The following is a 16,617-nucleotide window of genomic DNA, read 5'->3' as shown; positions in this document are numbered from 1 at the left end:
ACCTCGCTACTTTCTCCTTGATTACGGATTCAAGCATCTTACCCACAACAGACGTTAAACTAACCGGCCTATAATTCCCTGCCTTTTGCCTGATACCCTTCTTAAACAACGGCGTAACATTAGCCGTTTTCCAATCTTCCGGCACTTCCCCGGAATCCAGCGAGGTTTGGAAAATAATCACCAAGGCGATTATGTGGGGTGGGGTGGGGTGAGAGGGAGGGAGGGAGCTAGAGAGGCATTGAGGTTCACAGAGGGAGCTCCAGGCCAAATGAAGGCATGGCCAATAGTGGGGTCATTCGAATCAGGGATGTGCAAGAAGCCAGGACAAAGATCAGAGAGGTTTGTGGATCTGGAGGTAAATCAGGTTCTTTCATGCACAAAGAATTGTGGTAATCTCTAATTCTTTGCCCCAAAAGGCAGCTGGTACAGGGATACAATTGAAATGTCCTAGATTCTTATTAGATGAGGGTATCAAGGAATGTGGAGCTAAATTGGGTAAATGGGATTACGGCATAGTACAGCCACAATCTAAATGAATTGTGGAGCAGGTTCAAGGGGCTGAATGGCCTAATACCATTCCTATCTTCAAACAGAGAGAATGTAAGAACTCCACACAGACAGTGACCCAAGGCCGGAATTGAACCTGGGTCCCTGGCGCTGGAAGGCAGCAGTACTAAAACCAGGGTGCTGCCCTCAGTCATCTTCACCATCCCAAACTGAGTTGTCCATTAGTTAAAAAGCAAGAATGGAAGTTAGTTTACAATCCTATTCAATTCAATATGTAACAGAAAATTCATTCTCTTGACTGTCCTCCAAAATGAATGAGAAACTAAGAGAGATACTAGACAAAAACTATTTATTTGTGTCATGCATGTATGAAAGATCAAAGCATGTAAACTGGATATATAGAAGACAGAAGTACTTTAAAGTTACCAACAGACTTCACTTAGTTCACTATGCATAAAAATTGCAATGAAACCGTAGGAATTTATAGCAGAGGAGGCAGCAATTTGGCTTGAGATTGTTCCAGCTTTTTGCTCAGTGGTCCAAAACTAATACACTTGTTTTTCTCCCCATAGAGAGCATTAGTTAAACATCTACGTCTAACAAAATACAATCATACCTGCCTCAGCTACTCAATGGACTATGGCGCCAGGATTAAATTGATACAAAAGGAGAAAAATAAAAATCAACAGCATTTAGCTAGCCAAAAATTGAAATTAGAAGGAATCAATTCAGTTTTTTTCCCCAATACGGCTGTCAAAATTTCTATCTACAATTCACCATATTTTTAAGGAGGAGCAATTGCTTATGAAGCTTTCAAACTGCAAGTCAGCACATACCAAAAGCATCAATCACCCCACTGTCAAAATTTGATTAAAAACAGCAAGCTGTTATAGAAGGTGTAGGGACAGTTCAATTGTTTTAATCCTACCATTGCTCAACTACCATTGATGCAGCTATTTTCATCAATATTCTGCAGTTGTTAGATTAAGTCAGTTTTGACTGCTGGTAGCTACAGAAGGAACTGGCTTTAGATTATCATCTAGATGATGCTCATTCTGGGTAAAAGTAGTTACTGTAAAACACTGTCAAAAATAGTAGGCACTAAAGTTAAAACAAATTCTGATGGCTTACTAAATGACCATTCACATTTTATGACAAACGAGTCAAGATAGTCAGCTCGTTTTCCATCAATGAAAACAAAAAATTACACAGGTTGCAGCACTACATATTAACTCCTACCTCACCTAACTTCAACATTAAAAAAAAAGGACAAACTTTAGTGAAGCTTGTCTTACTGATGCATTAATACAGGAAATAATAGTACTTGGCAAGACAATGGTCAAGGTTGCGGCTTCTAGTCAGTAAAGCCAAGTGTTTACAGGTTTCTGCAGAATAGGCCACAGAATAGCAAACACTGACAAAAACCTTTTCTGATATTGAGCATGGTCTACAGGTCAACTCATTATTTTAACACAAATTAAGCAGAGCAGCTGAAGCAGTAGCAAACTTCAGAAAAAGGATTAAGTTCGTAAAAGTTTAGTTACCACTCATTACGCAAGCACACCCAATAAGGGGTGTTTGTGCTGCGTGCAACATTTAAAAGTCAGTACATTAATTGTTCAGAGTTAAGATTGAAGAGCTGGTCTCGAGGGTATTGGCTATGAGAAAAGGTTAACCAAATTATGATTGTTTTTAAGACAGAGGCTGAGGGGAGACCTGATAGAGGTCCACAAAATTATGACCAGCATAGACAGGATGGATAGTAACGAGGTTTTTTCCAAAGGTGTACGTGTCAATTACAAGGGGCAGAGGTTCAAGGCGAGAGGGGGAAAGATTTTTGTGGAGAGTGGTGGGTGCCTGCAAGAAAAGTTTTCCCTCTTTCACCTTGTCAGAGGTGGTGGTGGAAGCAAGCACATTAGCAATATTTAAGCGATATCTGGATGGGTTCATGAATAGGGAGGGAATAGAGGGATAAGGACTGAGTATGGTTTTTTTTAAAGTTTCATTAGGGCATCATGACTGGCATGGTCTTAGGGGGCCAAAGGGTCTATTCCTATGCTGTACATTCTTCTTTGTACATTGAAAGATCCTGTAGTTGATTACCAAGAGTTATAACTCAGAGGGCATTGTTCATGAACATTTAGTTTCTAATGCTAGGTTTGATTAAATGCAAACTGTAAGATGACAAAGTCTTCATTCCCCAAACATTTTTGTTTTGGTGTGGTACAGGGGAAGAAATAAGGGAAAACTACAGCTCAGTGTGCAACTTTTGTTCCATCAATCATAGCCAAACGTGCCACTTTCAATTCAAGATACGTTTACAAAAAAATGATCCTTACCTGTTTAAATTAATCAGAATAAACATCCCTCAATTGTACAGTTTAAAAATGCAACTTCAAATTATGAATCCCAGGTTATTGGTTTATTGGCTTGCAAATGGTTACTTACTTGGAAAATACACGTGAAACATTTTCTGAATGGCAGTAGAATGTATGAAACAACCAAGAAAAACACAGGCAGAGTATAGCTCCCAGGAAGAACGCCCCAAATACTACTTTCTCCTGCACTGGAGCCACAAAGGATATGTTCGGCCTAAACATGTAGAAAATGCCAAGACCCAGGAAGAAAAGACAACCTGAGAAAGAAAAGATCGATTTGTGTAACAAATGAATTGAATCAAAAACACTCAGAAATAAACAGTGAGTGGCATCATGCATCAATGAACACTTCATAACAAAATTTAGTTGATTGGTACAGTTAACACTTGTTTTGGAATCAAATCTAATGTTTTATTGGAGCTAACAACTTGGTTACTGAAAATAAGAGACAAGTGTCATGGATTTTTTATAAGCATACCAGAAAAATAAATGGGGTAACTAGAATATCTCAAATTATAGTCAGAATTTTACAGCACAGAAAGAGGGCCTTCAGCTCATCATGTCTGTTCTGGCCATCAAGCACCAATCCATTCTAACCCTATTTTTCAGCATTTGGTCTGTAGCTTTGTATGCTGTGGTGATTCAAGTGCACATCTAAATGTTATGAGAGCTCCTACCTCTAACACCCTTTCAAGCAGTAAGCTCAAGATTGCCATCACTCTCTTGTGGGGGGGTGGAATCCTAAATATATAGCTTCTGTCCAACTGAAAATTGATCTGTATCAACATCTGGTGAGTGGTGGTAATGGGAGCTGATTTGCTTTGTTACCCCACTTCTCAATTTTCCCCTCCAACTGTGCACAACAGTGAGTTTGACCTCAAGCCTGATGACATACCTAAATTCACTAAGGCAAAAGCACTGGAAAGTGAAATGGTTCATAGAATCAATTACCTCAAAACAGTATCAGGGTATAGTCTTGTGAGCGAAGTCTTTCATTTTTCCTCTCTTGTTCAATCAAGTTTCAGTTAATTGTATTATTAGCTCACAGTTCAATTAATGAATGAGCTTCAAAGGGTTCATCTAGTTCATTGAAAATTAAAAATAACTTGATCTCCTTCTACACCCTGTTCAGATTGGAGGTGATAGTGGGAACAGCAAGAAAGATAAAATAGTTCCCAGGACATTGCTGGTTCTCTCCTAGCAGGCAATTCAGTGATAACATTGGACACACTGACAAATGCTTGTATGGATGTCATGGGAATAACTGGAATGGATAACATTATTTCAATCTGTGTCCTATCATTGATTTGTGTAAATTCATTCACTGCAGAATATATATCTTTGAATTGAATCTTCTCCTCCAGTGCATTGCACAGAACTAAAAATTCCCCCTCAGTTTCCTCTAGAGTGGCTTTCAAGTCTAGAAAGAATATCCATCTCTATAGAGGCACTTCCTCATGTTGTTGCACTCGTACCAGTTGAGTGGCTCACTATGGGGAAGGCAGCATCCAACATTCCTCTATAAAATCTGAAATGCCTCCTGTATAAGAATAAGTCATTAACCCCAAAACAGACAAAATTCAACAAACTATGACAAAAAACATTCATTATATTATGCATCAGTGGTTAGTGCTGAGCCATCTGCTTTGCTGTATACTGTACCTATGAGATGTGTCCAAATGTTCAAGGTTTCCGTATGGATCCTAAATATACTTCTTAAACAGGCACGAAAAGATGGCATTGGTGGCCTGTGGCCATGCAGGAGGTAGTCATTGTCCTTCAGCCAATCAGGAAGCACATCATGGGGGATGACACGCCATCGACCCTCCCATACCTGCAACAGGAATAGTTATATTGAACAATGCCAATAGTACATTTCCCACCTAATTCCCCCCAGTTCTAAATTGGAGATTGACAGTGTAATTTTTAACTGAACTGGTAGAGCAGGTAGTCCACCTGTTGTGGAATTTGAGATTTTAGCTCCAATAAAATCAACAGGTATGAAAATCAGATAGGTATTCCCTTCACTAGGCTGCTATCCAGGTGGTAAATTTGAATATTACCTCCATCAAAAAGCAATGCTTTCTCATCAATTGTTCGTTCAATCTAAAAATCAGTATTAAAAGTTTTAACTGAATCACTAGAGTCAATGAACTTTCAAAAGGTGAAAATTCTATTTTTATTTCAAAAATATATTTCATTCATAAAAACATCTCAATTAAACCATTGCAGACATACATGTCTAAAAATTGCAAACAGTGCAGAAAAAAACATATTTACAGTCATTAACAAAATTACAGTCATTACATTTCAAAACTTAAAAACTACATACATGCCTCAAATTTTATTGTGTGCCATTATTTCTCAGATTGGTACACAGTTACGCAGGCCAAGGGTATTCTGCAGTTCCCAGGCCCTCGGTCTGCCTCCATTAAAAGGCTTTATAGCATGGCCTTTCCCCATTGTGCCTTTGCAGCGGCTGCCCCAATCTTCAGCGCGTCCCTCAGCACGTAGTCCTGGACCTTGGAATGTGTCAGTCTGCAACATTCAGTCGAGGACAGTTCTTTCAACTGGAAGATCAGCAAGTCACTTCAGACCTTCTTTGCAAAGGCATATTCCACAAGGAGGTGTGCGGCCATCTCATCAGCCCCGCAGCCGCTTCGAGGGCAGCGTGTGGTGATGTTGAGACTTCGAGCGTGCATAAAGGATCTGACGGGGAGTGCCCTTCTCACCACCAGCCAAGCCAGATCTTGATGCTTGTTTGTAAGTTGCGACGATGAGGCATTCTGCCAGATGACACTGACAGTCTGCTCAGGGAACCATCTGACAGGATCCACCATCTCTTTTTCTCTCAGGGTCTCCAGGAAGTTACGTGTTGACCACTGCTAAATCGCCATGTGGTCAAAGGTGTGTTTGCTGAAAAATTTCTCCACGAAGGACAGGTACTGTGTTATGGTCCAACTACTTGGAGTGTTCCACGGCAGTGTGGCCAACCCAAAATTCTACTGTATATTTTAAACAAACCATGCAAACATACAGTAACTGATAAGAAAGAAAATCTTACATATTGAAGAAACGCCTATCACATTACTGTCAACTAAATAAACAGCATTTTCTGTACAAATCAGATAAATGTGCAAAAATAAAAGTGCAGTATATGTATGCAAAACATAGTTATAGCCAAACATCTCAGTAGCTGCTTTGAAGAAACTGGAGAGCTCATTCTTAAATGGTGAAATATGTGTATTTGCACATACTAGCTGAAGACATTAAGAATAAAAATGTTCAGATTCTTCCCAATGCTGAAGTTCTGGTTTCCTGCCATTATTATTTCTATATATTACAGAAAGTGAACTTTATCTGATAGTCAGTGAGAGAATGTAGATGTACCTGACTGGAATATAGGACAACGGTTTGAGATAGTAGAAGGAATTGACTGAGCTCTGGGTAGATAAGTCACAGGACCCTGACTGCATACATCTTAGGCAGTTGACAGGAGATAAAGAGGATTGAAAAATCTTTTCTAAATATGTAAATTATGTTATTTTGACTGGAGAGAGACAATGTACCAAACTTGCTTAAGAAAGGAGAGAATGAACAGAACTTAGAGACTAGTCAGTCGATCAGTTTTGACTAATCTCAATCAAAATTTGCTAAAATTAGTGAGCATTTTGAAATGTAGGAGTAAACCAATCTCAAGCTGCTAAAGGCAGGGGACTGTGAAAAGCCATAAGATCATGGACATTAGTGTCAGCAGAGTTTAATCTCAGGAATCTAAAATTAAATTCCACTAGATAAAGTTGTATTTAGGACTTTGGTGAGACCATACCAGGAGTACTGCATGTAGGTTAAAGGTGGTGGTAGCAAAGGTTCACTAGATTAGTTCCTATGACGAGATTTTGAGTAAATTGGGACAATACTCTCTAGGGATTAAAGAGATGAGAGTTGATTTTATTGAAACATACAAGATTCTGAAGGGATTTGATAGGAAAGACAGTTTGTTTACCACAGCTGGGAAATTTAGAACACAGGGGCACAATCTCAGGATAAGGGATCAATCATTTATGCTCCATTGAAGAGTAAACTAAGGGTGAGATAGATATATTCTTAATCATTCAGGGTATCAAGGAATATGCAAATTGGGTGGGAAAGTTATTAAAAGTTATTATTAAAAGTGAGTAAGCAGAGTGACTCTTGAAAGTTCAGTGCTGAGACGAACAATGCCTACATTAAGATAGATGAGCTGTAACTTCCATGGAGTAGCAGTTGCATTGCTATGCCATTTCTATTACTTGCAGTAAAATGCAGCTGCACCTTTCTTGCCCAACCATCGCCTTGAGAAAAGTGCAGTGAACGGTCAAAAGGAAAACACACCTACTCTTCTTTCCCAGCTGTCATAAAGCAGGTACATTTAAAGGTCTAGCCACTTTAAGAAGCAGGGGGAAGACAAGTGTGATCTATTGAATGGCAGAGTAGGCTTGAGGGGCTGAATGGCCTACCTCTGTTCCCATTTCTTATGATTTTACAGTAAGAACATGTGGATTAAGTTCTGTAAATTCCTAACTTGTTGCTCATTCATCGACTAAGTTTTTTTTGTAATTGCCTGCTTATTACCATTTTCAGTATCAACTTAACTACTTTGTAGAACTGTTCAGCACATCTTCATAATTTGTTGCCTATGTACTCAGTAAAGTTCAGCTTACATTAAATATTTTAGTTTTCAATTTCACTAAAAGCACATCATACTTTTGGATATTACTTTCTCTAGGACTATTTCAGGTTATTTGTGTTCTCTTTTGCCAATGTAAATTAGCACTTCTCAGAACAAATACAACTTTTTACTTCCTGAATGAGAAACTGGAGTTATTTTCTGCCATATATAATCGGCAGACTATACAAGCAGTTTAAGGTCTCAGCTTAGGGCCATTTACTTCTGACCTTATCCCAAGTGTTCTAGTTGATTAAACGGACCGGTTTAGCTCAGCTGGTTTGTGATGCAGAGCAATGCCAAGGTTCAATTCCTGTACAGACTGAGGTTATTCATGAAGGTCCCACCTTCCCAACATTGCCTCTCACCTGAGGCATGTTGCTCCTCAGGTTAAAATCACCACTAGTCAGCTCTTCCACACAAAAGGGAGAGCAGCCTATGGTTTGCTGGGTCTATGGCAACCTCCATTTCAACTGAATAAGAAATACATAGTGGGTTCCTAACATCTGCTTTGTGTCAGTCCTCTCTCAAATATATTGATAGATACAAGCCTCAAACTGCTTTTAAAATAAATGGCATTTGAATAAATTAAATATTAATACTACTCTGAAGAAAAATTCTTATGCATTCTCTTCATTTCTCTTCAGGACAGATTATGGTATTACTAATTACACAATCTTCTAGGAATTGTACCTATAATATGGCAATCCAAATTAAAGTAACTTCCACACCTAATTTTTACTCCAATAGAAGGACATCTTTGGTCAGCACTACTTGTACTTGGTTACATGATTATGACATAGTTGAGCAATTCCAAATAAAATTGATCAATAAGTCCACCTCATTTAAGTTTAAAAACTCCTTTCCTTTATTCACTTCCATGAGGTTATTTGGGAAGAGAATACTACAAGTAATAAACCTTGAGCGAGGTATGAAGTATTTAATCCTGGGCTTGTAACAGACTTCAGTTCTTTCCCAGAACTGTAACAGTGTTGCATCTATCTATTGGTCATGCCAAGCATTCAAAGACATAAGCACAGCACTTAAATCAGAAAATCAGCATATGAAGGCTTAGTTACAAGACTGCTTACACAAAAGTGGAGGAACAAATTCAGTTGGTAGTTCTTTTAACTTTAGGCATATTACTTTCCAGAAATTTAAATTAACTCGTTCATTGCAATATGTACTCCTACAAGACTCGTTAAACCAATAACAAACTATTTTACTTTGGAAGCAGTGATTTTAAGTGTAGAGAAATCAAATGTAACTAAACTCATTTTTCTGTAACTGTTGAGTGAATTTCAGAGTGTTGCAGGACAAGGCAGAAATTGACACCACTACCACTAAACTGGCTGCAAGCCTAAAGACAAGTAATTTATGTTTCACTTGACTTACTGTTGGCCTATAAAAATTATTCATCATATACCTTTTAAATACGCTGCATTTTTTTAATGGAAAGAAACAACTGGATACAAGTTAATTTCTAAACAGAGATAACTATTGGATTATAGGAACAGTTTACACAGATTACCACATCATTGGATATTAAAGTATGCAATCAGATTCTAATTATCACACTGAATAGTCATTGTGACTATTCATAAGAGAAGCTTGTTCATGGAAATGCAGATGCAGAAAACTCAATTGGTGATGCAATTTAATGTGATCTGTTGTAAACACTGAGTAATAACAAATCTGAGCAGGAGGCTATTTGGCTTTTAGTTCCACTCAGTCATTCAATGGGATCATAACTGATCTGATCTTGGTCTCAATTTCACTTTCCTTCCTGTTCCCCAGAACCCTCAACTCCCCTCACTTCAGAAATCTGTCTATCTTCATCTTAAATATATTCAATACCTCAGCATTCGGAGCTCCCTGAGGTACAAAATTGCAAAGATTTAAGACCCAGTGACAGAAGAAGTTCCTCATCTTAATATTAAATGTGTATCCCTGACAAGAGCATCATCATCATCAATCCTGTCCACTCCTCTTATAATTGTACATATTTCTTTAAGGTCACCTCTCATTCCTCTAAACATAAACATATATGGATCCAACATGCTCAATCTTTCCTCAATTTTTTTTCCTTTCATGGATATGGGCATCACTGGCTAGGTTAGCACTTATTGCCTGTCCCCAAATCCTCTTTAAAAAGTGGTGAGCTGTCTTCTTGAATCGCTGTAGTACATGTGGTGCAGGTACACCCACAGCCCTGTTGGAGAACTCCAGGATTTTGACCCAACGACAATGAAGGAATGAAGATATATTTCTAAGTCAGGACTGTGTGGGGCATAGAGGGCAACTTGCAGGTGGTGGCATTTCTATGCATCCACTGCCTTTGTCTAAGCTGTAGAGGTCATAGGTTTAGAAGGTAATGTCAAAGAAGCCTTGATGAGTTACTGCAGGGCATCTTGTACACTGAATACATTGCTGCATTGGTGGTAGAGAGGGTGAATGTGGAAGGTGGGTGGGTGGGGTGCCAACCAATTGGTTAAGCTGCACTCAGCCAGACAAGTACAGAGTAATCCATCACACTCTTGACTTGTGCCTTGTAGATGAAGGACAGCCTCTGGGAGTCAAGAGATTAGTTAGTCATTGCAGAATTCCTAGCCTCTGAACTGCTCTTGTAGCCACAGTATTTATATGGCTCACCCAGTTCGATTCATGGTCAATGGTAACCCCCAGGAGGATGTTGATAGCGCAGGTTCAGCAATGGCAATGCCACTCAACGAAATGGGGAGATGATCATTACCTGGCAAGACTGTTACTTGCCATTTATCATCCTAAGCCTGAATGCTGTCTAGATCTTGCTGCATACGAACACAAACTGCTTTAGTATCTGAATCTTTGAAAATGGTACTGAATCATAAAATCAGTAGTGGGGATGTTCACTGATGATTGCACAGATTGTGGGATCATTGATGAAGCAGATAAAGATGGGTGGTACAAGGACCCTACTCCAAGAAACTCCTGCAGTAATGTAATGGACTGAGTTGATTGAGCTCCAACAGCCACAACAATCTTCCTTTGTGCTAGGTTTGACTCCGACCAGTGGAGAGTTTTCCCCCTTTTACCAATTAACTCTAGTTTTGCATGGTACTCCTTCACACCATATTTGGTCAAATGCTGCCTTAACATCAAGAGCAGGCACTCTCATCTTATCTCTGGAATTCAGCATCTTTCAGTTAAGGCTGTAATGAAGTCAGGAGCTGATTGGCCATGGAGGAATCCAAACTGAACCTCAATCAGTGATAACCTGGTCAGTAAGTGTCACTTGGTTGAAAGTTGACTGATTGTGTAGTAATTGGCAGGACATACCTGGACATTTTTCCACATTGCTATCTAATTTAACTTAAAGCCTCATCTACAGCACCAGTTATGATTCATAAATTTTCTGGTCCCAATTGGTCTTCAGTTCAACTGAAGGCCGTCCAAAAAGAATAGTTCCCTTTTTCCATAGTACAGGTGTCACAGGCCCATGACTTAAACCCATTTCTCCCAGAGCAATATTTGAGCCACACATTCAACTCTGATCTTACTGACCCTGTAACAATTTGCTCATGATAGTAATTCAGAGATTATCTTGGAGATTCTGTTTTTTTCTAAATTTAGCCAGTCCTTAGTTGCTCATAATCCCTCATCAGAACCTATTTCTTATGTACTGATGACATTGGGACACAACTGGATTTTGCCGTCCTACTTCAAATTCCTTTCCAACTCGAAGATATCCTTCACATTGGTACCAGACTGGCAACTTCTTTTATGAGTCATGCTCTTAGCTCAGTATCTATCCTTGAGCACAACTATATTCCTTCTCCCAAATTGATTAGCCACTTGCCCCAATGTGATATGGTCAGTTTATTCATTCATCTCACAGTGCCTGCTCTTATCTACAAGTTACAAGAACTTTAGGATGGTAGAACTGTCACATGAGGAGAGACAAAGTAAGTTAGGATTATATTCATTGGCGTTTAGAAGAGTACGAGGGGATCTCATAGAAACTTATAAAATTCTAAACAGGGTTAGACAGGGTAAATTCAGAAATGAATGTTTCTGATGGTGGGAGTCCAAAACTAGGGCGGTCATATTTGAGGATAAAGGATAAATCTTTTAGGACTGTTTTCCTCACTACAGTGTGGTGAATTTGTAGAATTCACTACCACAAAAAGTAATTGAAGCCAAAACGTTGTGTGATTTCAAAAAAGAATTAAATACAGCTATTGGGGCTAAAAGGTTCAAGAGATATTGGGCAGGAGGGTGGAGAAAAGAGGTGGAATCAGGATACTGAATTTGATGATCAACCATGATCATAATAAGTGGTGGAGCTGGTTTGAAGGACCTAATGGCCTACTCCTATGTTCTATGTGGCTATGCACCTATCCCAGATAATTTTCCTTTGGTACAGTTGGAACAAAATGCAGCCATGTGAATTTAGGATCAAATGATTGTGCAGCACCATTTTGGCAAGCATTCCGGAAGAGAAGGTGAGCTGAAAGGGTTTGAGACAGGCTGAGCTTTTTCCTTAGCTTGACTGGATCCAATTCATGAAAACTTTGACTGGCTGGTGTACTTACCAAAGAGTTGAACAGCTGTCAAGAACCCAGCCAAATTTGCAGGAACAGAAGATGAAACAACCAAATGTACACATCAAAAAAATCTCTTCCTTTTATGTTGTTTGTACCTCAGCAGGCACAGAACCGAAAATGTCAAGGAAGCCCCTGTCCTTACCAACCAATTAGAATGAAGTTCACACCATGAGATACTATTGACCCACAGCTACCTGGTCAACTTCCCCTTTCGACCAGATCTGGATTAAAGACCATTTGTACTGTTACCTCCATCACTTCCTCCCCTTTCCAATTCTCAACTACTGTCAGGCTTGCATATACAGATCAATACTCTTATCTTGTTTAGCTTCTTACCCATATTCCATCAACTTCTTCCAAGTTTATTTAGTTCATATTAAACAACTCCTACTCCCTCAAATCCTTCTCCTTTCAATTTCCATCCCTGGCTCCTATGCTAAACTAATGTAGTTAATAAATTAACTCTTCAGGGGCTTTTGGTCATTCCTTCAAAACAATTTTCACTATCAAGCTCTTAACTTCTCTCTAGCAACTGCCCATTCATAACTCTATTCCTTCTCTGAAGTCTTCAAACAGATTAGTGCTTCCCATCTCTCTGCTCATATCCCCTGAAACTTTGGTTTTGGTGTAATGAAGATCACTATTGGGCTGGACAGATTTAAAACAAAAGACAACATGACCTGACGAACTACATTCCCCTGTTCTTCTCCACTTTTTTAGTGTTCGATATGTTTCATAATCCCATCCTCCTCCCAAAGGTCTCCTTAGCTGTCTAGCTCCATGGGGCTATCCATGCACCATTCCCTTGTTCCTTATCTGAGCTATCACATCTCCAGCAATTACTGCTCTTCTAACCCTGCAAATATCACCTCTGGGATCCTGCATAGATCTACTCAAATCTTTATGCTTTCTTTGGTAACATTATTCACATGCATGGACTAGACAACCAATGTTCTAATGATACCTAATTATATCTCTCCAACAATTTTCTCAACCTTTTGACTGACCTGGACTGCTTGTCCAAAACAAAGTCATAGACAAGTTTACATGGCTGTAAACTGGGAGAGGGGGGTGTGCTGCAGGGCCTGGTGTCCTTGTGCACCAGTCACTGAAAGTAAGCATGCAGGTGGTAAAGGCAGCAAATGGCATGTTGGCCTTCATTGCAAGAGGTTTTGAGTACAAGAGCAGGGATGTATTGTTGCAATTATACAGGGCCTTGGTGAGGCCACACCTAGAGTATTGTGTACAGTTTTGGTCTCCTTTTCTGAGAAGGGATATTTTTGCTCTCGAAGGAGTGCAGCAAAGGTTTACCAGGCTGATTCTGGGGACGGTGGGAATGATGTATGAAGAGAGATTGACTAGGTTAGGTTTGCTTTCACTGGAGTTCAGATGAATGAGGGGAGGATCTCGGAGGCGTACAAAATTCTAACAGGACTAGACAGGGTAGATGCAGGGAGAATATTCTTAATGGTGGGAGAGTCCAGAATCAGGGGTCACAATCTGAGGATTCAGGATTTAGGACAGAAGCGTGGAAACATTTCTTCACCTAAAGAGTGGCAAGACTGTAGAATTCATTATCACAGGAAATAGTTGATGCCAAAACATTGAGTGTATTCAAGAGGTGGCTGGACATAGCACCTGGGGCAAATGGGATCAAAGGTTATGGGGAAAAAGTAGGATTAGGCTATTGAGTTGGATGGATGATCAGAGCAGGCTTGAAGGGCCGAATGGCTTCCTCTTCTATCTGTCATCTGCAACATTATTTCTTCTTAAAACTTCTAGAGTAACATGTCAGAATAGAATTAGATACATAAATATTTTACTCTATTGCACATCAAAATTAGTGTCAAAAGTACAGAATATAAAGTAACAGAAATATTTTTTGATAATACCAATGACAGGTAAATTTAGGATAGGCAAAAAAAGTTTAATTAGAACAGCCAACACAAACATTTCCTAACAGTAGTAACAAAAAAACTTGGTAATTATTTCAGAATGACAGAATAGACATGCCTTTAGATTGACTTACCTTGTGAACAAACTCTTCCATCTTTTCCATGGCATGATGGGCTTGCAGCAGTGGAGCAATGCTCATGAACCCCTCTTCTTCAACAGTTTCACTTTCTTCAGATTCCATGGTATTCTGAAAGGTAACAGCATACTTTCAAAAATTGCACCAAAACCCTAGTTTCCAGTTAGCTGTTAGCAATAGTTTGTTAATCTGTACTTATGTATAGTTTAGCCTATTATGTGAACTTCCCCAATCCTTCAAAATCTCTTCACTATTCCTCAAACAAATAACAAAGGCTCCTGTTTGCAGTCAGAACTTCTACTTCAACTGCTTTTAACCAAGACCACTTTTCCTAACCATGGACTCAAGGCAAGACGTTTACATAATGTATAATCAAACATACATGACACTACTTAAAAAGTGAAAGGATCAAATAACATTAGTTATTAACAGTAACTCTGCAAATACTTTTAAATCTACAGATTTAAAATAATTACCACATTTGGTTTTGTGAACAATTAATATCAGAGTTCTCAATTTTCTGCCAGGCCAAAACAACACAGAACGCTGCCTGGCTAGGACATTTTGCTTGGAATGCTGTTTGCACAATGCACCGTTTTGCATGGAATACCCCACTGCACCCTCTGTTGGAGGTGTGCATCTTGGTCAAATCATTCAGCTCCAAATTTAAGAAAGACCAATTTGCAAATACTCTGAACCAAGGATAGTTTTCCAGCAAAGCACATAGTTGGACCAAGTGCTTTTATTTGGAATAAGCTTCATCAGATCACCTAACAGAGAGCAATGTGAACATTGCCAAGTGTTAGTCAGATGTTGGACACAATTTCCAAATCAGAGAATCAAACACGCAACAGAAATATCTTTTGAGGTTAACTAAACTGCATTATAATGAACTGATGCATCCTCAAATAATCAGAATTGAATTTCATCAATAATGCTAATGAGTCACTGTAGCAAATAAATTATCTATCCAGCCCCAATTCCAGTGTCTCTGTAATATCATCTGACACACGCACAAAATACTGTGCAATGTAGTGAAATTGTACACAATTAATTCAGCTGGGATGCACAAGGCAGAACCAAAAGCAGTTTGCAGGTTTGCTGCTTTAAATTTTCCTTCTGATCTTAGGTAATTGTGAAATTAGCCACAGAAATTAAAATACACTTGAGAAACTAGATGTTATCCATTCTTGAACCATTCACATCCTCCACACAGCCAAAGTATTGGTAGAGAATGCAACATCAGAAAGCTATTGAGCATAACTCACCATCAAGGTATGTGACTGACAGAAGTATCACAATCATGCACAATCCTACAATGACTTGGCATGCACACTCTGACACACTCCCTCCAAATATTAGCACCAAGTGTCAGCGCCAAACATTCTCACGAAAAATACAATATTGCATCACATGCAAAATAAATCTCAATGTAAAGTTGTCATTTTTTCCCCCCAAGGGACTAGGTTTGCACCAACAATTTGGTGAATCTGTGCCTAATATTAGACTGTTGTTTTTTCTTCAAAACCATGCTGGGGAAGGTTGACTTCTCCAACTCTACTTGTGGTTATAAAACCACCAGAGTATTTCAGTGCCTTTTTCTTCAACAGCTCAAGAGGTCAAAACATGACAACAGTATCCAGATTCATGACTGTTTGACAATCAAGATGCCTGACAATATTTCATCCTATCATCTTCAAATTACAAATGAATGCTCAATGTTCCTTCCTTTTCAATAAGGAATAGTCAAGGATGGAGAAGGGGCAAGTGGTTGACAGAAACTGATGGAGATGTTCCTGTAAATAGACAACCTCCCATATTTCAGTTTGTCTCAATTGCTAGTACACTTTCCCGTGTCTCTGGAGACAGATTCAATTGAGACACTTAAAAGAAAATTGTCTGACACAAAGATGGGCGGTGACAAGATCAGCTGCTCTTCCAGACAGCAAATAAGGACATAATGGGCCAAAAGGCCCCCCCCTGTTGTTAGTAACCAAGATATAGGGTGGGATTTTCTGGTCGTGTTCACCCCAAAACCAGAAAATCAAGTCTGAAAGGTACAGACAATGTGAGTGGAGACAGCGTTAGCACAGGTTGCAAGTCCAGCCTGGACTTGCAAAATCTCACTTACTGTCGTGTCTGGAGATAATACACATCTCTTCAATCTGTGCTTAACGCTCTCTCCACTCACACTGTCTGTACCTTTCAGACTTGATTACCTGTAAAGACTCACATTCCAATCATTATTTTGTAAATTGAGTTTGTGTCTTTATATGCCCTGTTTGTGAATAGAATTCCCACTCACCTTAGCAGCGCTCTGAAAGCTAGTGGCTTTTGCTACCAAATAAACCTGCTAGACTTTAACCTGGTGTTGAGACTTCTTACTGTGTTGAGGGAATGCAGCTT

The 16,617-nt window shown here is 39.2% G+C and overlaps 1 protein-coding gene across 1 annotated transcript in view; it reads right to left on the bottom strand.

The window, feature by feature from the left end:
* The window catches only part of LOC145344091 (adiponectin receptor protein 2-like), a 79,004-nt gene that overhangs the window by 11,918 nt on the left and 50,469 nt on the right, over positions 1–16,617 (bottom strand). Inside the window, exons 3-5 of the mRNA XM_080190915.1 lie at positions 14,209–14,322; positions 4,548–4,719; positions 2,956–3,142 (exon numbers count right to left, since the gene is read on the bottom strand). Of these exons, the coding sequence (XP_080047041.1) occupies positions 2,956–3,142; positions 4,548–4,719; positions 14,209–14,322 (473 nt within the window). The remainder of the gene's footprint in view (positions 1–2,955; positions 3,143–4,547; positions 4,720–14,208; positions 14,323–16,617) is intronic.

This window comes from Carcharhinus amblyrhynchos, chromosome 6 (assembly GCF_965287045.1).
Source record: "Carcharhinus amblyrhynchos chromosome 6, sCarAmb.v2.hapA, whole genome shotgun sequence".
Lineage (NCBI taxonomy): Eukaryota > Metazoa > Chordata > Chondrichthyes > Carcharhiniformes > Carcharhinidae > Carcharhinus > Carcharhinus amblyrhynchos.
The sequence above is the reverse complement of the archived record's forward strand: the minus strand, read 5'-3'. Positions and strand labels throughout refer to the sequence as shown.